Consider the following 24971-nt stretch of genomic DNA (forward strand, 5'->3'; position numbering starts at 1 on the left):
TAGAGGATTGAAGGTGTACAAGCGATAAAGGCAAAGCAAGACAAGAGACCAAGCAAGAGCTGCTGGCGTGGGGCAGGCCAATTACATAATGACGTGGGGTAACGTTACCTGGTCCAGGCTGGATTGGAGCTGGACGGAGCACTCACGTGACTTGCCACTTTACGCGTTATTTTCTGGCTCGTTCAGAACGCGTCGCGGTTCACCCAACCTGCGATCACTTCATCGCAGTGCAACCATCCCCATATACCCTGTGGTGCTCCCATCTAGCCATTTGACACGATCCTTCTGCCAACAGAGCTTATCAAGACCTTTGATAGCGACCATGGCGTCGGATGCAGCTTCACAGATTACCGTTGGGGCTCTCGGGTAAGTCCTTTGAGTCAGCGAGAACATTACAGGCCTCCGAGCGTGTATATCTCGTCCTAATGAGCAAGAGCTAATTTTGGATAGGGCTATCTTCGATGAGACCAAGCCCCAGGTGCGTGAGCCGATCGTTCAGTGTGTACAAGTCAAGCCTCTACCGCCGCAACCAAACCACCCAGAACGTTATCGGGCCGTCTTCAGCGACATTGCTAATTATGTCCAAACAATGCTTGCCACCCGTAAGTTTGCCCCTATCTGCCTCCAGCATCATCGCAGCTTTGCTGAAATATCGTGTTCTCGCAGAAGCCAACCACGTGGTGACCGATGGACATCTGCGAAAGGGATGTTTTGTTCGCCTCAAGTCCTTTCAAGCGAATTCGGTTAAGGGTAAAAAGTGAGTGTGAGCCCATTGATACTCAGGGACCCTTTTCAGTTGGCTGATCGTCTACAACCAGAATCCTCATCATCTTGGACCTGGAGGTCTTGAAGGAACTCGGCGAGGCAGAGAAGATCGGAGAGCCCAAGCCGCTAGAAATCAAGGCCGAAGATGAGGAGAAGCCTCAGCCAACGACAATTTCCAGCAATGGGTTCTATGGATCCAAGCCTCCCAGCGCACCGGCACAGCAGTCCAATCGAGCGCAACCCACACGAGGTCCCTCTTCTTCCGCCCATGCCACCATCTACCCAATCGAGGCCATCTCTCCCTATTCCAACAAGTGGACGATCAAAGCTCGGTGCACGAGCAAGTCAAATATCAAGACCTGGCACAACAAGAATGGCGAAGGGAAATTGTTCAGTGTGAACTTGCTTGATGATAGCGGTGAAATTCGTGCGACCGGATTCAATGATCAGTGCGACATGCTGTATGATCTGTTTCAGGAAGGCAGCGTGTACTACATTTCCAGCCCTTGTCGAGTTCAGATTGCCAAGAAGCAGTTTACGAACCTCAACAATGACTATGAACTTACGTTTGAGAGGGACACGTTGGTAGAGAAGGTAAGAGCCCAATGCCGCTCAGCACCCAAGCAACATATCATGGAAAATCAGCTCACATGGGTCATAGGCCGAGGATCAAAATGATGTGCCGCAAATCCGCTTCAATTTTACCACAATCGGCGATCTGCAGTCGGTAGAGAAGGATACTACCACCGATGTCATTGGAATCTTGAAGGATGTCGGCGAAACATCTCAGATTGTGTCCAAGGGAACTGGCAAACCCTATGATAAGCGTGAGCTTAACTTGGTTGACAACACTGGATACTCTGTCCGCTTGACCATTTGGGGTGCGAGCGCAGTCAACTTCAATGTCCCCCCAGAATCAGTTGTTGCCTTCAAAGGAGTCAAGGTCTCCGACTTTGGTGGGCGGAGTTTGAGCTTGCTGAGTTCCGGTTCAATGGCCGTTGACCCCGACATTGGAGAAGCTCACCGACTGAAGGGCTGGTATGATGCACAGGGAAGAACAGAGGCGTTCACTTCCCACGCCTCACTTTCTGGTGCCACTAACTCAAACATGAAGTCGGATCCCTTCAAAACCATTGCCCAGGTTCGTGAGGAACAGTTGGGCATGTCTGACCAAGTGGACTACTTCTCTCTCAAAGCAACGGTCGTATTCATCCGGCAGGAATCTACCTGGTGCTACCCCGCCTGCCTCTCCGAAGGTTGCAATAAAAAGGTGACAGAGTTGGATGCTGGCCAGTGGCGATGTGAAATGTGCGACAAGACCCATCCCCGACCGGAATATCGGTACATCATGCCGATCAGTGTGAGCGATCATACGGGCCAGCTCTGGCTCAGCTGTTTCGACGACACTGGACGGCTGATCATGGGCACTTCTGCGGATAACCTCATGCAACTTCGTGAAGATGACAATGAGGCATTCCAGGCAGTCTTCCATGAGGCAAACTGCCGAACATGGAGCTTCCGGTGCCGAGCTAAGATTGATACATTTGGCGAGCAGCAACGGTAAGCAGACGCACTGACTTCAAGGGGCCAACTAAGCTGACAGCGAGTTAGGGTTCGATACCAGGTCTCGTCCGCCAAGGCCATCAACTATTCCGAGGAAGCTTCTCGTTTGGCAGAGATCATTAACTCCTACAGCCTGGACTAGCAAGTCCATACGAATCGACACTCGTTAACTTGCCATCATTCCCTGACCGAATCCGATTCCCCAACCTAGATATTATGAGAATGTGTGTTTGAATGGGGGCACTGTTTTATTGTCATTATGCGAATCATGAAAATCTACTTTCAGAAGTCATCGCTTCCCTATTTCTTTATGTAGTTTTTCCACATTTCGTTTTCGTTTTAGTAAGAGAACCTCCGGGTTAGCTTGTTAATGCAACCTTAGTGCCAACGCTCTATTCGCTACGCAGGTAGGTGACCGTTTGACAGATTGATTTCGCCTGTCATCCTAGCGAGAGTTTTAGGTAGTTATCGGAACACTGGAATTTTGGTACGGAATTCTAAAGCCTGGCATCTGATTGAAAGGTAATGTCTTCTAGCTAACACCGAGCCGACAAATGGATTCTCTTTCTTGACCTTGTCTGCCACGGATCGAGTATTCCCAGCGAGGCTTTGGTGCTTCTGGTAGTTAGAGGGCATCGAAAGCTTTGACTGCACTCTCTGCTGTCACATGAGCACTGGCCGGATTAGCACCAGTCACAATTTGCCCATCTGAAATCGAGAAGGCGTCCCATGGGCCAGGAGGAGAAATATCTTGGTAAGTCAGTGTCAGTCTTTGATTCTAAATCTCAACCCTTTTGGAATTCCTTACAGGTTGCTCCACAAGAAGCTGCAGAAGCCTCAATGGTCCGTTTGTTCCATCCCTTGATAACATCTAGAATCCCGTGCTCCTCCTCGCCACGGTTAGTAAATCCAGTCACTCGGCGGTTCGCAATGATGGATTTTCCAGTGGCGGGGTCAATGATTCCCGGAAAGATAGCACCACCATGGCATCTAAAACGATATTAAGATCGAGATAATGTTAGTGCATGGTCGTCATTATATCCTGGGGTGATCCGCACACGGCAGATACAATACCGCCAGCAGTGAAGATCTTAGACGCGATCGTCTGCAATCCTTTAGCTTCCGGATAATCGATCAGAGAAGCATGTCCTCCCGAGGCAAAGAAAAGTCCATACTAGGCCCAACGTGTCAGCGGGGCGTCCTTGTAAGAGCTGTGAGGTTGACTCACGTTGTCTGGATCGATATCGCTTGGCTTCAACATGGTGTCCAATTTCGAACGGAATTCACTCGAGTGGTCTTCCCACACGGCACGATCCGCATCGTTCAGCCAGTCTTTCTGCTCTGAAAGCCAATCCGGCTGATAGGTCCCTGTCTCGGAGACAAGATCGACCTCAAAGCCGGCCTTGCGAAAGACCTGGAAAGGGTGCAGGGCTTCAGTAATGAAAAGGCCTATTGGGGATCTTAGTAGTGAAATAGCAGATAAATGTAAAAGGAATTCAATTTACCCGTCTCTTTTCCATCTGGGTAGAGAGTGACATGGGCCGAGGTGACCGCAATGAGAGCCTTGCGCGTAGGAGCCATGATGGATTTTAAAGTAATGAGTATCGGACGCTTGTCGGATCTTTGTTCAAGTATGAGATTGTTGTTCTTCTACATCCTTGTTTCGACGGGGGGCGAGGATTATCTTATATACATGAGAGTTTCCGCACCGTGAATATAGAATATCAAGGACACTTGACCCGGCGAAGTAGACAGTAACAAGCCCTGTCAATTGGTCCAAAGACCTAGTAGAACAAATGGAAGCGTTGATTAGCGGGCGTGAGACCCAACTCCGTCGGAGTTTTGCCCTACACCCAGCCGCGACCGTAGTCCTCAAACGAAAGTCACGAACCAACCAAATGATCAAATCTTAATGGTAGGATCATAAGCTGTAGATGGTAATACTAAGCTGCACGTGGCAATATCAAAAAGCAGATCAAGTGGAGCGATCGTCATCCAAGTCGGACAAATCGTGATAGTAAAAGTGTCCGATGCACATCCATCCTATATAGGGCTCGGAGTCTCAATAATGCCGTCATTTCGAGTACGTACTGTAGTTATGCCGAATTCCACTATTGCTATATCAATTTCTCGAAAAGTCTCCGTTCGGACATACTGATTCTAGAATATGACGCCAATGATTCCGGTTAAGGTTCTGATTACCAAGTCCGACGGATATCTCCGTCCTTTATCCACTCAAGCTCTCAACGGACAACGTAGTGCTGCTTCGTCTGCTACCATGGACCTAGAGAGAGTTACCGGTAAGTTGGATTTCCATTGTATCCTAAAGTGATCCACTATTGACCCAGGGACCTTACGGGGCAATTATGGCTTTTGCTATGGTCACGACAATTTTGAAATATTAGTGATCATCGACTTTTGAGAAATTAGAGTGAAAACTTACTGTAGAGACAGGACGAAATGATTATAGATTATTTTGTATTCTCATATATCTTGTATGGTTGTATAGTGACGTGGAGATCCTCGAGCAGCTCTATTGTTCGAGCGGACATTTCCAAAGAGGAGCATGTGAGAGTCAAAATGGTTCTATTGACTTCCAGTCACGGTATCGGGATGTTTTAAATTCCCAAATTCGAGTTCATTACTTCACTAAATATCCCAAGTTTTTGGAACCCTTCTGTACATATTAGCGCAGCAGTCCGTTTATATAGGCCTTTAAATACATTCGTGTTGTTAGCGAACATTGATTGTCATCGAAAGTCATAGAATAACTGGTGAGTTCCTAATAGTAACATTCGCTCTGCTTTGCAGAAGGGTGGTAGTTTCCTAATTGCTTGTGCTTTTAGTCTAAAAATGGTTGCAGGTCGGGGTTACTAGACCATAACCACAGCTGACTAGCATCAGCGAAGCTAGGGTCAATAAAATATGGGTTGCCTCCCGTCCATGTCACTCCGGCCGCGGGGTCCATCGAAAGCAAATCCAGTTCGGAGCCAAATGAGAAATTTGTTACATCGAAAGCCCCATCTCTAGCCTCCATTGGAGGAGACGTAGAAGGTTCTATATTCATAGACATAGAAAATTAATAAAGATGGTTCATAAGAGGAGTGTTCAAGGATCTAGTCACCTTCGGGTTGCAAATTTGATAATCCTCCCAGGAAGTTGAGGGAGTTATCATCGAGCCGACTGTCTCCGAACAGCCTTGGTTCTTGTGTAATTGTGTCCTGCTCGCGAGATTGAATTTCCTCTTCACTCGCGGTCTGTGGCATGGTCTGAGAGGCTGTCGTCTTGTCACCTCGGATGAGAGAGTTCTCGGAGCGCAATAGGACAGCCACCAAATCTTCGAGTATTTTCACACTCTGTGTCGAAAGAAGGTGTTCATTCAAAAGAGGATCGTGTTGGAAACGTAAAATGTTCATAACACCGTTTTTTGCCGCTTCACTGGTAGCTGACAGGGGCTCTGAAATCGCAAAAGCGCATAGAACCACACCGGCCGTGAAAAGGCATATTCCGACATGCATGGCGGCATGAGTTTTCCCACATGCGTGCAGCACGTGGCTATAGTCATTCAACTCAGATGTCCGAAGCGCGGACTCGAAAAGTTGCTTTCGGGATAGAGCAGACCTCGGTAGGTCATCAATCGAGCGATCGGTATTGGAGACTTGAGGACCCGAACCAAAAGCAAGGCTGCGATGGAGAATGATTTGAATGTTGTCATATGTTAACTGAAGAGCGAGGGCTTGCATCTGCAACAGGGACGGGGCCTGCGTTGTACCCTTGTCCTTGTAGCTCTGCAACCGCAAGTTCTCAGGCAATTGTGTTTGCCACGATAGAAGTTGTGCATGGATGCTCTGGACTGATGCAAGCCGATTTGTTTGTAGTCTTCGTCCCAAGAATGGACCCACAATACGATATAGTCTAAACTTCCATCGATGGTAGTCTAGTTGCGCCGCCTGTCGAGGTGGTTGTTTTGTGTTAGTCTTGATATCTGATACCGTATCAATATCGCAGTCTGAATCGTCGATACTGCAAGGCCGTCCAAATGCGATTGCCGCATATCTAACAAAAGCTTTGACGTGAGCAAGGGTTGCTTTGTGCGGTAGAATAGTCAAAAACAGACTTATCAAAAACTTCCAGTGCCAGCCATGAACGCCTACGAGATTCCAAGCGAGCCGGTGAGATCTCCATGAGTGCGTCTTCTCGATGTAACCGAAGAACCTGAGCAATCTTGATGCCGCTCCCAAGGATTCCAAGCCCAGCAGTCGGACGACCATTGAAAAGATAAAAGCTCCCTAATAGAACGCATATCTGTACCGTCTCTTCATCCGCCGAGCCGATGATTCTCAAAAATTGTGGTTCAACCTGTTTGAGAATATCCCTAGAGAGCTGCTGCATCTGGGCTTGCTCGCGAGGCTCTTTTTTCGCGAGCGATGAGTAATGAGCTCCCAGACCCAGGACAAGTAATGTGATCCAAAGATCGTTGTTCTCTTCTAGCGATGGCACATAGGTCGACGTCATCAATTCTTCGTATCGCTGTCGGAAATCCTCTTCGTGAAAGACCTGGCCAAAGATGTATCAATTTGGTGCATTTCGTGTCATAATATAGATATTCAAGTACCATCATGAACCAGTCAACAGTCGAGAAGAACATATCCACGAGATAGTCTAGAGACTGCTTTGAGGGCAAGGATATCCCAATAGCATCTCGCCACGGGATATTTCGGGGGGAAACTGAGATTGGCACTCTCTTGCCTCCCGGTAAAGCCGAAGTGTCATATTCCACACCGATAACTAATTTTTGCCCTAAGCCCAACTCGAAGAATGTCAGATCGCTGTTTAATGTCACAATTGACAAGAAGGCAAAGGGTCTCGCCCCAAACTTACTCTCGTGCTCACATCCATGATACTGGTTTCAGGGAGAATCACCGCCTCCTCCTGACTTGGGGTCTTCGATGAATATGCCCCGCTGGGATGTTGACTGTCCAAAGTGGACGGCAATGCCGCACCGGACCTATGTCGAGGGATACACGGCACCCCCGCGCGGTGGCATAAATGACATGGTCGGGTGGGATCACACTGGTGACACCAGGATGAGAGAGTTAGTATCTATCTTGGGACTTCTTCTCGGCATCATAAAGATGACGCACCCCTAATTTCCGCTGATGGCATCTCTCGCAAGCCGAGGATACCTTTTGGCGCTTTCGAGGGGCATACATCTTTCGTTGGTGAAAAAGAGGGAATGTAAGTCCGTCGGAGTAGAGGGAGGGGCCAAATGCCTCTATGCAAGAAGGTGGTCCACAGCACTCCGTCGGGATTATATAATGTAGTAATGCTTAAACCAGTTACGGGAACTGGCAAAGAGTCTAAAGACGAACAGTCGGGTTCTAACTTACTACTTAGTACTCCTACTGTACCATTACAGTTCCTGTACAACTTCTTTAAGGTTTTACGGCCTTGGCGAATGCTTTCCATACAAAATCACGTGCATAGATAGTAGATAAGGAAATAAGGCGGAGCTAGCGGTGACCACCGGCATTACTTTTTTTCTCTGGAATTTTCATTCCGCCCGGAGTTTGCGCATTCGACAATCAGCACTCGTAAGGACTTCTCGTTCGTTACTACGGACACGGTCTGCAAAGTGTCATATTTTGAAATCGAGTTCACCGTCTTGCGATTGTTCCAGACTCCTGCCACAGCGCTTCACCATGGCCAAAAGAAGCCACCATGCCGAGCCAACAGAGCTGCGACCAACGAAAAAATCCAAGTCGGACGATAAACACTCGGGAGGAAAGGAAAAGAAAGAGAAGAAGGAGAAGAAAGATGAGAAGAATGGTGTGGACAAAGTGAATGGCAGTTCATCTGATGAGCCGACTGGGTACTCGCAGGCTTCGGCGCTCACGGATCTGCCACAGTCTCAGATCGATCAGTACCTCGAGGAAAAGGTCATCAAGATCACCGATTCGTCCACAGAGTCTGCGCCTGAACTTCGCCCGATCATTTCGTTTGATTACCTCCCCCCTGTGACGAGAATCTCTATGCTCCATTGAAGGCATTCCCTGCCCCGACGCCGATTCAAGCCGCGACCTGGCCCCTTCTTTTCGCTGGTCGTGATGTGATCGGTATTGCGGAGACTGGCAGTGGCAAGACCCTTGGCTTTGGTTTGCCCTGCCTCAAGAAGCTGTTGGATTCTAAGCGGAGCAGGAAGCCCTATCACCCTTCTGCCGTGATCATCTCGCCCACCCGCGAGCTTGCGATGCAAATCCATGACCAGCTCGTCAAGTTTTCTCATGTGGCCAAGGCTGACGTTACATGTATCTACGGAGGTGTTGGGAAGGATGAGCAACGTGTGGCACTGAAGACGGCCGCAATCGTTGTCGCAACCCCCGGGCGTCTGAAGGACCTCCAGAATGACGAGTCGGTCAACCTCAGCAAGGTCAAATATCTCGTCTTGGACGAGGCTGACCGTATGCTGGACAAGGGGTTTGAGCAGGATATCAAGGATATCATCGAGCCCATGCCGGTTTCGAGGAGACAAACAGTCATGTTCACGGCGACTTGGCCGCGATCGGTTCGGGACCTCGCTGCCACCTTCATGAACTCCCCGGTTACCGTGACCATTGGTGGTGACCCTTCTGCAGATCCCCGAGCCAACACCAGGATCAAGCAAGAGGTAGAGGTTATGGATGGCCGGGAGAAGGAAGGCCGACTCATCCAATTACTTAACCGGTCCCAAAAAAGGCAAGAACCCGGAGAAGGTCTTGGTGTTCTGTCTCTACAAAAAGGAGGCTATGCGGATTGAACGCTTGATCAAGATGAAGGGTTTTAAGGTGGCTGGAATTCACGGTGACTTGAACCAGTCCGATCGATTCCGCAACCTTGAGGCCTTCAAGAGCGGTACTGCTACCGTCCTCGTTGCCACTGATGTGGCAGCCCGAGGTCTGGATATTCCTGCAGTGATGCTAGTTATCAACGTTACCTTCCCTCTGACGGTGGAGGACTACGTGCATCGTATCGGACGAACCGGACGAGCTGGAGCGGAAGGACATGCTATCACATTGTTCACCGAACAAGACAAGGCACTTTCTGGCGGGTAAGTCACACATACCAATGGAGAGAGATGGAATCTATGCGTTATTTATGTTCCTTTTGAATTCGTTTACTGACGTGAACAGCCTCATCAACGTCCTAAAGGCTGCTAAGCAGAATGTTCCAGAGGACCTGCTGAAGTTTGGCACCACTGTTAAGAAGAAGCAGCACGACGCTTATGGTGCATTCTTCAAGGATATCGGCACCGACAAGAAGGCAACCAAGATTACATTCGATGACTGAGGGTGGATACTGAAAACTCGATTGCAAGATCTATTCGGATTTCGTCCTTTTCGAGCGGGAAGATATAACTTGCCGCAACTTCGCCAACTGCTCTGCCACATATCGCTTCTCCATATAGAGCCTATCATTTGTTATCTTCAGTATTCGCCTTCCACAAGCGCAGGGCGGTTGGATTTTGACTTACACTAAAAGCCCATAGACACCACTGAACAAAATTGCTGGCATGATACCCCCTTTTGGTTCCAACATCCCCTGCTTAGCCACGATCGTAGTTGCAACGGCTCCAATGGCATAAGTGACCGGGCGCATGCTCACTTCACTGACACGTATGTCATCTCCATGCCCGTGCAGGTAGGTTCGAATGAAGCTATAACTCCACAGAGTTCGGACTGCCATGTTGACGATATTGGCCAGGACAAGTCCATATGCACCCATAGAACCAACTTCCAAGAACAAGTAGGCCGCCAGGGCGTAGCAGGTAGAAAACACCCCCATCCAGACGGTTTGGTTGCGGATCTCCCGTGGGTTAGCTGCAGATGACACGAATGCCTCAGTGATGCCATTAAAAGCCAAGAATGGGATGTAGTAACAATAGAGCGATAGCAGATCGCCCACTTTGGTCGAGGCCCACTGTCGGCCGCCCAAAATACGAAGCACCTGTGGAACCATTAAAGGGCCCAGTGGGAAGATGAGAACGGAAAGTAGTTGATACGCGCGTAGAATGTCGATCAAATGCTTTTTCGCGGCACGAACCTGAGTCTCGTTCCGTTTGCCTCGCTCGTCGGGGCTGAGAAGGGTCGAGAACAGATTTCGACTACTTTCTTCCAGGGGCTGGAATATTATGCGGGCAATAAGTCCTCCATAATTTGCCGCCAAAGAGTATATTCCTTGATCTTCCAAGGTAGACATGGCAGCGAGCATCATTGCGTCACCTTGAGTGAGAAGATGCTTTACTAAAGATTGTAGAAAGACACTGGCAGCCAGCGACATCAGAGCACGGGGGGAACCGACCCCAAAAATATTTCGAAGAGTCCCTAGGTTATTTTAATGATGGTCTCTTGACTCGTGTACCAGCGGATAGCCTTACCTGGATCGTATCTTAGAGAGAAGAAATGTGAATCGCCTCTCGTTGGCACCCCTAAGCATGGTCCAGCAATAGCCACAGATAAGAGCAATAGAATAGCTCAGATGACCCAGAGCAAAAGGCATAGCACCGACAGGATGGTTGATTCGAGAGGCAAATAGAAAGCTCGAGCATGTTACGAGGCTGCGGAGAAATGCCGCTGGCATTTCCACAGCTGCTCGCTTCTCATACCACATGCGCTGCTGGATAACCGCAAAGAAAGGTTCTATGCAAAGCTCCAGGAGCGAAGCTAGACCTGTCACAGCCACACTTGTTCGGAAAAAAGGGGTATCTCCTGCTTGCGTTGGGGCAAGATACTGATACAGCGAGGTCACCAGTATCGTGAAAGGAAGTCCAAGGCATAGGCTCAAATAGGACAAATTCACCACTGACTGGGACGAAACTTCCAACTGGTCCAAAGAAGTGGCTGCGTCCGTTTTTGGAAATTTCTTGCTGTCTGGTGATGATGCTGATAGTGGTGTCAGGGGCTGTCTTTGGATGGCCAGGCGGATGCTTTCCCTCGAGAAATACAAGATCGTAACTTGGTAGAGCTCCAGTTGAGCAGCGATTCCCAATACAATTGGAGACAGTGTTCGTAGTATCAACTGATTTGAGGCAAAAGTGAAAATTCTTGACGCCAGCTGAATCATGATCAAGAACATTGTGCCTGTGGTAGATGATGCCAGCATGCTGCCCATGCGGGCCTCGGTGGGTTGTGACATGACGGCTTGTCCACCGTATCGTTTATTTTTCGTCGCGCGCAGAAGAAAAAGAGAAAGATACTGCTATTTCAATCTTTCCCTTTCAGACTCTCTCACCGGGTGAGCGTGAGCTTAAATAGCTAGAGAGCTGTTGTAGCTAGTGGTTGGAGAGTGGCTCAGTTGCTCGAGGGCGGTCAACAGGTGCAGATTGAAGGGGAGCGTATGATGACGAGATGCCCAAACATCTAAACTCCCCATTTGATCCTTGAATTGTCCTAGCAAAGGCGAATAGACATTATGAGTGTTCTATTTCATTGAAAGAATTCGTACACATTGGTTCTGCTGAGACGCCTGTGGTTGGACGAAATGTAGGAACTACATACCACAACACTGAATAGTGGCGCAGGGGAGTACAGAATTTCTCTCGGAGATATGAAAGGTCTGCAATTGATCAAATTCGAAAACGAAAGAGGATTTAGAGACAGGCAAACCGCCTATACAACGTGCTCTTCGATCTACGGTGTACAAATATGGAATACAGTTTGTCGCCGGCGACAAGAAGAGGTCTGAAGGCCACTGGTCTGGTCATGGTACTTTTCCTTGTCGAAACAGGAAGCCAGCCCAGATCCCTGCTGCGCGGCCTTGGTCTGCTTGGCCAATTGTAGAATTACAAGAGTTTGACCATCAGTCGCGAGAATTGCTCCACGGTGACAAGGCCCCGAATATCGCTCGAGTCACTTCTAAAATGGTGGGAGATAGAATGGATATCCACCATTCTTGGTCTTGAACACACTGAGCAGGAAGCTGTACGTCCCGAACAGGACGCCGGCCCAGATCAAGACAGCCACTTGCTGTCCCTTGACATCCTCCATGCGCGGGACCTTGAGTGCAAGAGCAATGGTAGCGAATGAGAGGACGGCATCTGAATAAAACCAAAGTTAGGAATCAACTATGGCGACGGATGATCTACAGATAAGAAGGGCTCGACTTACAGATGGCAGCCACAATCTGTGTCTCCAAGCCAAACTGATTCTGGAATCCACCGGCAAAATAGCTGATGCCACCATTGCCATCTCCGGTCATGTAAGGGACCTTCCGGATGTGATTGAACATCTGGCCGCTGGTGAACAGCAGAATGGCGATCAGGCTGACGGCAGCCCAGAGGTTGCGGTTCTGCACGATGGGAACTACGTAGGGCGAGAGCACTGTGAAAAGAGTGACGGCACCCATGAGGATGGTAATCGCCGAGACAATGCGCATATAGTTGACGGGCCGAACCAATGGAGGCTTGGGGCCATCAGGAAGGTGGCGGTTGATCCATGAGTAGAGCTGATCGGCAGACATAGGTCTGTGATCGCGAGAATAAATTAGTGTATAGTTCCCACACGATTGACCGTAGGTTCTCACTTACCCTGTAAAGTCGAATCTCGCGGGCTCGGATTCTAACTTGGCGAAAGGTCCAACGGTAGGAGGGAAGAGTAGAATGACGGGGGCAGTCTGGAGCAGGAGCTATTTTGATTTAACAAGGGTTCAATTAGCCATTGAGTTCATCCTTAGTGCTATGGAAACAATCTTGATCAAAGCTACTCACCTTTTGGAATACAGTCTTGCCCTGATCGAAGTCCAGAGTGCCAAAGACGACCTTCAGGTCATCCGGCTTGTTACCCTTGTTCCAGCTCTTGGCAATGAGGTTCCATTCCGGTTCAAATTCACGGCACATAGCGCAGCCATAGCGAACATCCATTGCCGTCAAAATGACGGCCGCATAGTAATCTCGAGGGGCATTCGTCAGCTCCTCGAAGGCGGCATTGTCTAGATCAACCGGACCCGAGCGTGAGAGGGACTGGTATTTTTGGAATGTGTCTTGAGGGGGTTTCGCGGCAAGCACGCCGGAAATGACCGAAAAAGAGAGGAGTAGCGTAGACCAGAGCTTCATTTTGGCATGACAAGAGGAGCGTGGTGGAAGAAGATGGGAGCTTGGAAGGAGAGCCCACGCAGCCTGTCCCGATCCGCTCGGTCGACCTGAAAGGTGTCCCCATCCCGCGAAGCTTATGTAAGCCCCCCGCTCAATGATCCATTCTAAACACCGACGCGTCTTCTCCGTTCGCTAGAGCGCGGCTGGTTTTGCGACTGGAGACGAGCTGTCGAATTTGATAAATCACCAACGACTGACACTCTCGATTTCCGACCCTCCAGAGTCACCATGGCAGGTGCTCCAGAAGTTTCTCCGCTGGATGTATGTATTTGACCTTGCTTTATTCGCGCTCAAGACTAACCAAATCAGTGCGAGATGTCTATCAAAACAGTGCGCCTCGAGAAGGAATATGAAAAGGCAATTGCGGACTCGGCACGTCTATTGGACACCGAGCGAGATCGCGTGCGACGTATGGAGTATCTGCTTCTTCAATTCGATCGCGATGCCCTACAAACGAAGCTCGACCAAGCCAACGACCGGATACTGGGATTGACACAGGCCGAGTCTGAAGCGCATCTTCAATTGGATGAAGCTTTCCAGGAAATTGATTTCTTAGACCAGACCGTCCAAGCAACGTCAAATGAGATTCAGAGGCTAAAGGTGAGTACCTGCCTTATAAGAGTCGTTGTAGCTGTTGAGTCAAATATCTGATCTATAGTAGGAAGAGCTTTCAGCATTAAACGATACATCGACCAGCTACAAAACGCTACAGACAGAGAAAATGCAGCTTTCACGAGAGTTATCCAATGCCAAGTCCACACTAGAGCGGTTACAGACCCAGAATACCTCCCACCAGGCCATGGTGGCTGAAAAGCAGGCGATGGAGCGGCAACTTAACTCGCTTGAACTTCAAATTGAAAATGAGAGAAATTCTCACGAGCGAACGCGAGCGAAGAGCTCTGACCAAGCTACCCAGATTACCAACCTATCATCCCAAATTGAAGAGCTTCAAAATGGACTCGCAAGAGAGCAACGAGCAAATCAACAGCGTGAACGAGGCGATCAGCAGCAGAATGTAGGATGGGAAAAGGAACGATCAGTATTGGAGGGAAAGATTGAAACGCTACGAAAGCAACTCCGCTCGGCTAAGGATAAGCTTCGGGAGGCGCAGGATGACCTTCAACGGCGCAGCAACATCCGTACAGGCAATGAAACAGTTGGCGATGAATCAGGGTCGCGAAGAGTTCCGCTTCAGCGTCCGGGACCCAGCGAAGATTCTCACTCCGTGGGCATGACAATCGCAACGCCAGGAGCTGTGCGTGTGCAAGAGAAGCCAAAGAGACAATCCGCGCTGCCGGGCGACAAGTCAGCATTTTCCATCACCCCATTCCTGAACCGCACGGGTCCTGCGCCTCGTGATGCTCCAATAAGCTCCGACGTGGAGGAATATGAAGTCGAGAAAAGTCATACTGCACTGCGTAAGCCCAGTGCCGTTCATCAAAATGACGGGAATTCGTCACCCGGTGAGGAATCGGCCCAACCTGCTCCTAAAGCGAAAAAAGCGAAGCCAAAGGCACGAGCGGGAAACCCGGTCAAATCCAAAGTTACACGAGAACCGAAAGAGCCAGCGAGCCGCCCCGTCGGGAAGGCTTCTCCTGAGGCTGCCGAGGAACCGCAGTATGATGGCCCCGTAGAGCAAGGACAGGCGAAGACCAAGAGGCGGAAACTTGGGGCTCAGCGAGAGCGCAGTTTGTTTGAAGATGAGGATGAGGATGACCTTCTTGGCCTCCGGAAGCCTCGAAAGTTGACTCTTGGTGGCGGGCGACAGTCGGTACTTGCGGCACCTCTATCTACTGCATTGGCTGGGGATCGGCTGGCTCGTGGGGGAGGCTTTGGTGCAGCTAGGGCATTTTCACCTCTGAAGCGAGATCGCATGCGATAGGGTTAGCCAGTCTTAAGTTTGGACTAAGATTTCCTGTCTTAAATACTTAATAAACATCATGGGAGTGCGGACTGGTTGGCCTGTAGTTTGACGATGCACCCAGCCATCAACGTGAGACGACGGCTGTCTTCTGCCGAGTTGAGAATATAGACTATAGTTCGACCTTCAGGATTCAGCCATCGGTCCATCCATACGGATTTCGTAAACCCTTGATACGAAGGTAAAGCTCATACTCTATATATGTACTCGGTAGTACGTCTTGTTTTATACGCTACAAGAGTAGATGAAAGGCGGAGTCGCGTTGTGTTCGCGTTCTGCCGGCAGAACATTTCCTTTTGCCTCGTCTGCGGTTCTTCTCCATGAGATCATCTTTAGGCGTCAACGTCATGTTTGCATTCTTCTCCATCCGGCCTAGAGCCATTGGGGCCTCCGGACTGTTGAATCAGATCCGAAAAGCATCATCTAAACGATGGCAGGCCCGCCAGCAGAGGGATCAATTTACTAGAGAGGCAGCAGTGCAAGGCCTGAAAAGCAGAGCTGCGTTCAAGTTGTTACAGGTACGGAGCAGTGTGACTTTCAGAATCATTCTCTAGAAAGTACATGCTATACGTCGAGATGGAAGAAACTCTGACGAAAGCAGATAGATGAGAAATATCGGATATTCCGACGCGGACAAACCGTTGTCGACTTGGTATGCTTCGCCCTTCCTCGGCTCCAGAACTGATCAGGGGGAAAAAGACCGAAGCTAACACGTCAATTTCAACCAGGGCTATGCACCAGGATCATGGTCCCAGGTTGGCCTTCCAAAACATTCATCAACTCGCGTATTCAAATATTCTAATTCAATCGTCTAGGTAGCCGTAAGCCGGACACAGCCAAATGGTCGCGTGCTCGGCGTGGACATTATTCCTGCACAACCGCCAAAGGGCGTTTCCACCATTCAAGGGAATTTCCTTGCACCTGAAATCCAGGAATATATCCAAGATTTCTTACGCAACCCGAATCGGGGTCGACCCCGACAGCCTGGGGCCATCGACGACGCCAGTCCTAGCCTGCTCGAGCCTGCCAGCAATGCAGACCCCGGCGCAGCGCAATCCGACGATGATAAGACCCGAGAAATGACGGTGGATGTGGTTCTCAGCGATATGTCTGCTCCCTGGTATCAGACATCCGGTTTCTGGAAACGAAGTCTAAGTAATCCCTATCACAGGATGATGAACACCAGCGGAAACACTTTCAGAGATCACGCAGGGAGTATGGTGAGTTTCTCCAGACCAGGTGCTTGCTACTTATAGCACACCTGTCCACCCTGCGCAGGCCTTGAACTAATAGCTTCCTTCCGGAACAACAGGACCTCTGTAATGCTGCGTTACAGTTCAGCTCGAAGGTCCTGAAAGCAGGCGGGCATTTTGTCTGTAAATTCTACCAAGGAGCAGAAGATAAAGAGTTGGAGAAGCAGCTCAAAGATATGTTTCAAAGGGTTCATCGACTTAAGCCTGAATCATCACGCAGTGTACGCCTGGTCCGTGTCTCCCCAACTCCATCGACTGTCAGCTAATCAAAAGTCAATTGATAGGAATCCAAAGAAGCCTTTTTCGTGGGGCTTGACCGCAAGTCGTGAATAAAAACTGAGTCAATTGTCCTCCATGACGCCAGAAACGGTTTAGAATGATGGTTTCTTGCTATCTACAGCATCTCGATCTCGTCATTCTCCGAGGCTTCGTCCCACTCGACATCGGCCAAGGCTGCCTCGGCTTTCTCTTGGACCTGATGATCATTTGTTAGAGGCCAAAATCAGAGACTCGAGTTGTACTCTATGGGGTCCACGCACCTCTTTGAGTCCGCTCAATTCCTCCACATACCCTCGCTCGTTCAGGGCCTTTCGGACGAAGTCCCAGCCTTGCTCTTGATATGCGCTGGTGACCTTGTCCGAACAAGCGCTACAGCACGAGTAACTCTTGCCGGTGACGGTCATATTTTCAAACGTTGCAAGGAACCCTCGAATTTGATGTGGCACAAGCCCTAGCGGATGGTCCCCTCGATCATCACTGCGGGTCGCTGGCGCTGGCGCTGCGGCACCCTGCGGATGCTGAATGATCGAGACGAGCAGTTCCACTAGGAGTGCAGAGGCTATTGCAGCAACCCCTGGGCGGGTGACGGTACATTGTTGATCGAGAGTCTGATCTTTGATCGACTTTTCTGGTGGTCAGCCTGACATCAGCGCAAAGGAAACTTGGGCAACCTCTTACATTCGCTGGTGCTACAACATCATTACAGAAGTAGCATCCTAGATCCGCCGGAGCATCTCCTGTTTCAGAGATTCCATGACGCATGACAACGAAGGAATCGAAACCCAATGCCGCATTCATTACAATCTTCCCTGCTGCTTTTCCCATCACCGTGGGTAGCCATCGTGATTCTCGCGTGTCCATCAGAAGGAAAATGGCATCGTGCTTGTCAATAAGCTTTTGGAGGGCTTCGAATTCTGCCCGCGTAGCGTCCTCATCCAGAATAGGGTGGCCAGCCATGGGCACAGAAAGAAGGTGTCCGGATGTTTCGACCCCAGGGTAAATATCCTTCAAGGCTTCTGAAGCCCGATGAGCTTTTGGTGCACCGCCATTCAAGCAGTCGGCAAATGTAAAGAGAGGCTGGCGGACAGGGTTAGAGAATGAAACAGTGCCGTTGTCTACAAACGTGATTTGCTTCACTCCCCATCCCTATAATTGTGGTAGTCGTAGTCGTCAGTCTCAATATTTCAAAACCAACAAGTAAGCAAGACAGCACTACATACCAACAGGTTGCGGGCAACATAGCTCCCGAGAGTGCCAGCGCCAAGCAAAAGACATTTGGTGTGCTTGATCTTCTCAAGATTCAGTGACGGGCTAATGCGCCATTTCATGAGTTTAAGATTGAGGTCAACCGACTGGTCTGCTAGCCTGTATGTGATGAAAAATGAAGATCAGTACTTGCTAAAGCGGTCTTACCCCAGCAGTAACAACTGTACCTGGTGGGATCCATATATTCCGTTAGGTTGACAATCCTGCCCGCCAACTTGCCGGCTGGATTACGCTCCCAGCCAGTGATCTTAGGAATTTGACCAGATATTTGCTGAGATTTGGCAGTCGAGCTAGCTTCATCTCCAACGAGTTTCGACTCAAGACGAATGACCATGCTGCGACCCTGATCTCGCTTTGACTGGACGTCGCGATACCGTAGAATCTGCACCCGATCTAGACCCCATCGTTGCTTCACAAGGACCAACAGATTGCGAAGCATCCAGCCGGGAGCGTTCTCGTAATTGGAAGGATCTGCAAAGCAGACATACCGATCCTCAGACGCCGCCCCTGTGAAGAAGCCGTTCTCGTATTCCGACAGCGAGGCGATTCTCCAGGAGCCCCCGGATGAGTTGCCAGAAGCTGTGCGCAGCTTGCGGGCTAGGAAAAATCCGCGCTGTCGACTATCGACTCCATAACTCCACGTTTGCACTGCGTCCACAAGAGCAGCGCTGTCTTGAGAAGCCAGGTTTTCTCCTGGAGGTGCGCTCCCGTCATGTGCCTGACGGGACTCGGCTGAGGTCACGGGGACCCAAGACGGATCGGAATGGACGGCAGGGAACGCAAACCAGTAATAGAATTTGTATTTCTTCAAATCGGCAAAGGAGAGAATGATAAACGACGATAGCAAAGACGGACAGGAGTAGATAGTGCCGTCGTTAATAGCATCCCAGATCTGTGTATCGGTAGGTTAATTACTTGGCTGAGATCACTAAGGGTAACCTGACACGCTCGTACCGTTTTCCCCGCTTGGAGGATCATCCGCTGTTTATCCATGTTACGATAATCCTCGATCGTGTTGACATTTTTGATCATGCCTTCTGCGCGGTAAAAACCCGCCGGTGCTCTGCGTCCATCTTGTTAGCTCGGACGACGACTATAAACTACACATATCATGCATGTATCGGGAATACATGCGTAGGATTCGCGAGGGACGTACTCAGTATTCACAAGGGCATTTCCATGGATCTGGATTCGACAACTCGCGTTGTCAGCGTCGGTGGAGCGGATCTCATAGAGCCCCAGCACGGATCGGGCGGAGTCATCCAGCTTGTCATGGTTGATCTTATGTGAGGCGAGCGCCGTATAGAACGGCAGCTCGATATCGGACGCATATGGCGCGTACTGCATCTCGAGTTGAGTCAAGGGGTAAGGTATCACAGGCCCAGGGCCAGAGGGTTAGAAATATTGAGATCAGAGTCTCGTCCTTTGCTGATGCTGGTGCGGAGTATATCAGCTCGAGTCTGAGTTGGAAGGAAGAAGTGGAGTGGAACGGGAGGGGAAAGTGGGGGTGATGTAATCGTCGCGCGTCCCAAGAAAAAGGAAAGAGGAAATAAGAAAATAAAAAAAACCGCGTGACCAGCCCCTCGTGGAAACAACTCAACTCCCTCGTTGAGCACTCACGAGCTCACCGCAAAACTCTCCAGTCCCTTTTGGCCCTTCCTCGACCTTGTTCTTTCCTGTGGTCTTGTGGTCTGCTGGTTAGTAATTGCTAGAATGCTTATCGGCCTATGCGGAGGTCAGCAGAATACCTCCCCCCCCCTCCTCCTCCTCCTCCTCCTCCTCCTCCTCCTCCTCGCGACGACACGTGAATTAACTAAAATCTCTGTAGCCATTTGTGCTGGCAAGCATGCAATTGCCGAGTATTTGATCGAGCATGAAGGGTTTCAGCTGCTCGAGCTGGCCACCAAACCCACCCAGCATATCACCGATGAGCCCGAGGACGACCTACGATTCCAAGCCTCGGAGATCAGAAAGACCCGAGACCGGAAAGACCGAGATGCTCAGTCCGACCTAGTATTCGATACCTCGGAGGCCATGTTGGATTTTGTGACCAAAAGATGGCAAGAGAAGTGGGTGACCACCGATATTGCAGACGTCTTGACCCTCGACCGGTTCCTGCTGCGGCCCTTCTTCCTCTTGGTGAGCGTTGATGCTCCTGTCAGTCTTCGCTGGAAACGATTCTCGGACCGGTTCGTGGTCCAAACCCCCAGGATTGATTACTTTGATGAAGAGGGTGGTAGAAAGCAGACAGGCTCATAATGATCGTACGGTGCAGGTGCTGGCGAAGACAATTAGACCCGCCTGATTTGGAGAAGTTCGTCTTATGGAACGACCATCACTTATATGAAAAGGACATTGGGCGAGTCTATCTCACAGATAGAGCCCAGTTGCGTCTTTTCAACTCCTCTTCCTCTCTGGATGTGCTCCACGGCTCTCTTAAAACTCTGGCCCTGGCCGACGAAAAGCGTCTGCGACCAAACTGGGATCAATACTTCATGCAACTTGCGTCCCTTGCCGCGCAAAGAAGCAATTGCATGAAACGCCGAGTGGGCTGTGTCCTCGTTCGAGAATGCCGGGTCATCAGTACTGGCTATAATGGAACGCCTCGACACCTACCCAACTGCAATGAAGGTGGATGTACGATGCTTGAACCCCCTTTCTCTCCTGCTTTTCGTGGTGCACGACCAGTGGACTGTCCCCGGCTGAACATTCAATAGGTCCCCGATGCAATCGTGGTGATGGCGGTGGAGTCTGTCTATCTACCTGTCTTTGTCTCCATGCGGAGGAGAATGCTCTGCTGGAAGCTGGCCGAGAACGTATCCGCGAAGGTGCAATTCTCTATTGTGACACGTAAGTTTTCACCTAGCAGCGGTCTTGATGATTTCGATGCTAATGTATGATGTATGAGCACAGGTGTCCATGCCTGACGTGTACCGTCAAAATTACCCAGGTTGGCATCTCCGAGGTTGTGTACTCGCACGGCTACAACATGGACACGGAGGTAACTCTGCACCGAAAGCAGCCCCTCAGGCCAAGTTTCCTTGCTAACATCCTGACTTCTAGAGCGCTGCGATTCTCAAGGCGGCGGGTGTGCGGTTGCGGCAGTTCAGCCCTGTAAGATTTATTATTCCAGTATCGTATGATTGATTCTTGAATGCTAATTCACCTTCCAGCCGTCAAATGGTCTAGTTTACTTGCAGGGCTCTGAGTGAGTCATGAATGAAGTTTGGATCTCCTCAATGATTACGATAACGACGACGAGATGAAATAGAGTGCCAAGGACAATATACATTGAGGTGATGTTGGGACACAAGACGAAAGTTGACCCAGTATGGTGTAGAAAGCGACACAATACCAAGTTGGATATTGGAAGCCCAGCCCAGGAAGAAGATCGGGAGGTAAATATTGAGATGATTATCACGCAAAGCGCATCGGCAAAAACGAGACCACAACCAGCTTGTGCTCCACATTTCGAATTAGCCTTTCAACCCCCTTTGGTGAAATTAAGAGCGCACCTGTATGACTCGACATCTTGCGTGGTGGGGCAGAAGGAGATACGAGGAGACCTCTAGTCGCGGATACAACGTCAACCAATTCCGACAGTATAGTTTTCCCCCCTGTAGATGACACATACTACACAGTAACTAACTATGTGAGATGCCCAGTGCTCATCTGCCGGACCTGACTAACCGAAAGTGGTTAGGCCCAACAGTCTTTCCCCACGTCGTTTTACATGTAGCACTTTCTGCCCCTCAGAAAAACGAAGGGCGTATGACTCAGCCGGTGAATTTTGGAGGGGCCTATGACTCCGATCTTCCCCCGCCAGCCTTAAAAAGACTCGAGACTCGCCCCTCATACGCTGTACGTCGCCGTTGTGACTACAGAGTCTTCTTTCAAAATGCCGACCGTTCACCTTTTGGACTATGTCGCGGGGAACATTCGCTCGTTGGTCAATGCGATCAACCAAGTCGGATATGAGGTGGAATGGGTCAAGACTCCCGAAGATGTGAAGAACGCCGATGTATGTGAATATCAGAAGCGATAGCAGACCACTGACCCAGGATTGGCACTCAATTACTCAATTTTTTGACGGTCCGGACACTGACAATTTCCTGGTGTATGGCAGAAACTGATCCTCCCTGGTGTCGGCCACTTCGGCCACTGCCTCTCGCAACTGGACCAGGGCGGGTTCCTGGGCCCCATTCGCGAGCACATTGAAGCCGGAAAGCCTTTCATGGGAATCTGTGTCGGTCTGCAGGCGTTGTTCCAAGGCTCCGAAGAAGATCCCGACGTTCCCGGCCTAGGTGTCGTTCCTATGCGCATTCAAAAGTTCGACGACAAGTCCAAGAGCGTACCACACATTGGTTGGAACTCGGCGATGAACACGGAGATCGAGACGAAAAAGCAGAGCTTATATGGATTGAGGCCAACCAGCAAATACTACTACGTTCACTCATATGCCGCGCCTTACCAGCCCGGAGTGCTCGAGGCGGACGGCTGGTCGATTGCGACAGCCACATATGGCGAGGAGGAATTCATTGGTGCCATCAGCCGAGGAAATGTTTTCGGTACTCAATTCCACCCTGAGAAGAGCGGAGTGGCCGGACTACGAGCCATCCGCGCTTTCTTGACCGGTGATCAATTCCAATCTCTTCCTCAAGAATTGCTGGCTGGTAAGGAAAATGGACTGACGCGCCGAGTCATTGCCTGTCTTGATGTGCGAGCAAACGATAACGGAGATCTCGTCGTGACCAAGGGCGATCAATATGACGTCCGTGAAAAGAGTGGAGTAGATGCAGGTGGCCAGGTTCGTAACCTCGGAAAGCCCGTCGACATGGCCAAGAAGTATTACGAGCAAGGAGCAGACGAAGTCACGTTCCTGAACATCACATCCTTCCGCAACTGCCCTGTGGCAGACACACCCATGCTGGAGATTCTCCGGAGGACATCAGAGACCGTCTTTGTGCCCTTGACTATTGGTGGAGGCATCAAAGACACCGTCGACACTGACGGCACCGCTATTCCTGCGCTGGACGTCGCGACGATGTACTTCAAGTCCGGTGCCGACAAGGTCAGCATTGGCTCAGACGCGGTCTTTGCCGCTGAAGACTACTACAAATCTGGGCTGAGCGGACGCACTGCCATCGAGACAATCTCGAATGCCTACGGCAAACAGGCCGTGGTAGTGAGCGTCGATCCTAAGCGGGTCTACGTCGATCGACCAGAGGACACCACTCACCACACGTTGAAGACCGCCTATCCTAATGCTGCCGGCCAGAGCTACTGCTGGTACCAGTGCACGGTCAAGGGTGGCCGGGAGACTCGCGACATGGATGTGCGGCAATTGGTGCAGGCAGTGGAGGCGATGGGTGCGGGTGAAATCCTGCTCAACTGCATCGACAAGGACGGCAGCAACAGCGGCTTTGACTTGGAGCTAATTAACGACGTCAAGGCTGCCGTCAAGATTCCCGTCATTGCCTCCAGTGGCGCTGGAGTACCGGGTCACTTTGCAGAAGTCTTTAGCAAGACGACGACCGATGCGGCATTGGGTGCAGGCATGGTAAGTTCCCCACCAAAGAGTATCAGGCTTTTGGCAAGTTTGAAGATATTGGCTAACATTTTTTGTCATTCTCTAGTTCCACCGTGCAGAGTATACTGTGAGCCAGGTCAAGGATCACCTCCAAGCCGAGGGTTTTTTGGTACGCCAATTTGAGGCCGATCTCTAAGCTAATAGGTACGACCTGGGCCTGTCCCTTTGTGACGGCCTGAATAGCCAGGGTTGGCTTTCGTATAGATAGAATTTTACGTTGAATGAACATATAGACCAGACTCTGCGTGTAACCCATTAAATCAATCAATCATATGAATTAAATACCTACTGTAACAATTAGATGGAAGTAATTGAGGGTATGTATTTCTTCAAGACTTCCGGAACTGGCATCTTCCAGCCAGAGTCGGGTCGGGGGCCTCTCGATGACATAAGCAGGGCGGTGACACTGGCGGCGTCAGGTGAACTTTTCCGGTCGCCACTTCACCTCACACCACCTCACCACCTCCTCTCCACCTCCTCTCGTCTCCCTCCAACCTCATCCGACCTGCTCGCATCGTCGACCTTACTAACACCATCCCCCCGATTCACTTGGATCGTTACAGAGTCTCTTCTACTTCAGATTCATCACCTCTGTGGATGGGATCTGCCTCCCGAGTAGCCGAGTCCCTGAGAACACGCGACCGACACGCGGAACTCCCTTCCTCAGCGCTCTCTCAACTCGTGTTCCCCCGTGGTGAGATCAAACGTCCTCTTCCCAAGTGACGGAGGTGGCTGTTCAAGAGAGAACTTGAAGGATTGGAATCGCTCTTCCTGCTGGTGTCTCTTGCCTGGCGACAGTTTTCCTTGTGTTATGCCTTGTCTGTCTTCGATCATTGTATCCATCAGTGTTTGATCTTCATTTGTATGCAGTGTGACCACTCACCTTTCAGCATTCAAGAGAAAGATTCATACTCAGTCTCTCATCTCGAAGTTTCCGATAGACCTGGAGCCTATCGACCCATCCACTTCTGCCCATAAAGAAAGAAAGAAAGAAAGAAAGAAAGAAAGAAAGAAAGAAAAAAGAACCAACCTCCCCCCGAGACACATCCTCTGTGTGTCCACGCTCGCGGTGTTTCATCCCGGATACTCTGATACTCTCCATTGCTGCCTTACCTTGCCCTCTTCTCCCTTGGCAGTATTCCCCCCCCCCTCTTCGATCCCCCCGTACTTCTCTTGCTCCTTTTGACTCTCCCTCCTCTCTCAACTTGT

The 24971-nt window shown here is 50.2% G+C and overlaps 11 protein-coding genes across 11 annotated transcripts; 6 read left to right on the forward strand and 5 right to left on the reverse strand.

The window, feature by feature from the left end:
* Positions 1-322: 322 nt before the first annotated feature.
* On the forward strand, positions 323-2470 carry N7458_004067 (replication factor A subunit protein RFA1; the record flags this gene model as incomplete). Its single annotated transcript, XM_056907449.1, has 6 exons — positions 323-366; positions 451-602; positions 667-757; positions 819-1359; positions 1427-2325; positions 2377-2470. The coding sequence occupies 6 exons, from the start codon at positions 323-325 to the stop codon at positions 2468-2470; spliced, it is 1821 nt and encodes a 606-aa protein (XP_056768176.1).
* Positions 2471-2953: 483 nt separating this feature from the next.
* Positions 2954-3909, reverse strand: N7458_004068 (class I glutamine amidotransferase-like protein; the record flags this gene model as incomplete). The annotated part of the gene is made up of 5 exons (XM_056907450.1): positions 2954-3078; positions 3137-3318; positions 3387-3502; positions 3557-3777; positions 3834-3909. The coding sequence occupies 5 exons, from the start codon at positions 3907-3909 to the stop codon at positions 2954-2956; spliced, it is 720 nt and encodes a 239-aa protein (XP_056768177.1).
* A 1535-nt stretch (positions 3910-5444) lies between these two features.
* N7458_004069 (fungal specific transcription factor domain-containing protein) lies at positions 5445-6976 on the reverse strand (the record flags this gene model as incomplete). The annotated part of the gene is made up of 3 exons (XM_056907451.1): positions 5445-6415; positions 6483-6885; positions 6944-6976. 3 exons carry the CDS (start codon positions 6974-6976, stop codon positions 5445-5447), a joined length of 1407 nt encoding a protein of 468 aa, XP_056768178.1.
* A 1054-nt stretch (positions 6977-8030) lies between these two features.
* On the forward strand, positions 8031-9654 carry dbp3 (RNA-dependent ATPase DBP3; the record flags this gene model as incomplete). Its single annotated transcript, XM_056907452.1, has 4 exons — positions 8031-8345; positions 8375-8995; positions 9069-9415; positions 9498-9654. The coding sequence occupies 4 exons, from the start codon at positions 8031-8033 to the stop codon at positions 9652-9654; spliced, it is 1440 nt and encodes a 479-aa protein (XP_056768179.1).
* A 30-nt stretch (positions 9655-9684) lies between these two features.
* On the reverse strand, positions 9685-10578 carry N7458_004071 (uncharacterized protein; the record flags this gene model as incomplete). Its single annotated transcript, XM_056907453.1, has 2 exons — positions 9685-9775; positions 9839-10578. The coding sequence occupies 2 exons, from the start codon at positions 10576-10578 to the stop codon at positions 9685-9687; spliced, it is 831 nt and encodes a 276-aa protein (XP_056768180.1).
* Positions 10579-12218: 1640 nt separating this feature from the next.
* On the reverse strand, positions 12219-13414 carry N7458_004072 (OST3/OST6 family protein; the record flags this gene model as incomplete). Its single annotated transcript, XM_056907454.1, has 4 exons — positions 12219-12400; positions 12471-12826; positions 12890-12987; positions 13070-13414. The coding sequence occupies 4 exons, from the start codon at positions 13412-13414 to the stop codon at positions 12219-12221; spliced, it is 981 nt and encodes a 326-aa protein (XP_056768181.1).
* Positions 13415-13681: 267 nt separating this feature from the next.
* N7458_004073 (uncharacterized protein) lies at positions 13682-15335 on the forward strand (the record flags this gene model as incomplete). The annotated part of the gene is made up of 3 exons (XM_056907455.1): positions 13682-13714; positions 13763-14053; positions 14115-15335. The coding sequence occupies 3 exons, from the start codon at positions 13682-13684 to the stop codon at positions 15333-15335; spliced, it is 1545 nt and encodes a 514-aa protein (XP_056768182.1).
* A 386-nt stretch (positions 15336-15721) lies between these two features.
* N7458_004074 (uncharacterized protein) lies at positions 15722-16893 on the forward strand (the record flags this gene model as incomplete). Its single annotated transcript, XM_056907456.1, has 3 exons — positions 15722-15892; positions 16190-16594; positions 16687-16893. 3 exons carry the CDS (start codon positions 15722-15724, stop codon positions 16891-16893), a joined length of 783 nt encoding a protein of 260 aa, XP_056768183.1.
* Positions 16894-17021: 128 nt separating this feature from the next.
* On the reverse strand, positions 17022-19519 carry N7458_004075 (putative autophagy ubiquitin-activating enzyme ApgG; the record flags this gene model as incomplete). The annotated part of the gene is made up of 7 exons (XM_056907457.1): positions 17022-17102; positions 17167-17529; positions 17585-18052; positions 18127-18271; positions 18340-19064; positions 19127-19235; positions 19329-19519. The coding sequence occupies 7 exons, from the start codon at positions 19517-19519 to the stop codon at positions 17022-17024; spliced, it is 2082 nt and encodes a 693-aa protein (XP_056768184.1).
* Positions 19520-19885: 366 nt separating this feature from the next.
* N7458_004076 (deoxycytidine monophosphate deaminase) lies at positions 19886-21384 on the forward strand (the record flags this gene model as incomplete). The annotated part of the gene is made up of 6 exons (XM_056907458.1): positions 19886-20361; positions 20448-20809; positions 20890-21022; positions 21086-21173; positions 21236-21286; positions 21346-21384. 6 exons carry the CDS (start codon positions 19886-19888, stop codon positions 21382-21384), a joined length of 1149 nt encoding a protein of 382 aa, XP_056768185.1.
* A 686-nt stretch (positions 21385-22070) lies between these two features.
* N7458_004077 (imidazoleglycerol-phosphate synthase) lies at positions 22071-23898 on the forward strand (the record flags this gene model as incomplete). The annotated part of the gene is made up of 3 exons (XM_056907459.1): positions 22071-22193; positions 22299-23732; positions 23809-23898. 3 exons carry the CDS (start codon positions 22071-22073, stop codon positions 23896-23898), a joined length of 1647 nt encoding a protein of 548 aa, XP_056768186.1.
* Between the last annotated feature and the right edge of the window lie 1073 nt (positions 23899-24971).

The sequence above is a fragment of the Penicillium daleae genome, assembly GCF_028827525.1.
Source record: "Penicillium daleae strain IBT 16125 chromosome Unknown utg000004l_segment0_segment0, whole genome shotgun sequence".
Taxonomy (NCBI): domain Eukaryota; kingdom Fungi; phylum Ascomycota; class Eurotiomycetes; order Eurotiales; family Aspergillaceae; genus Penicillium; species Penicillium daleae.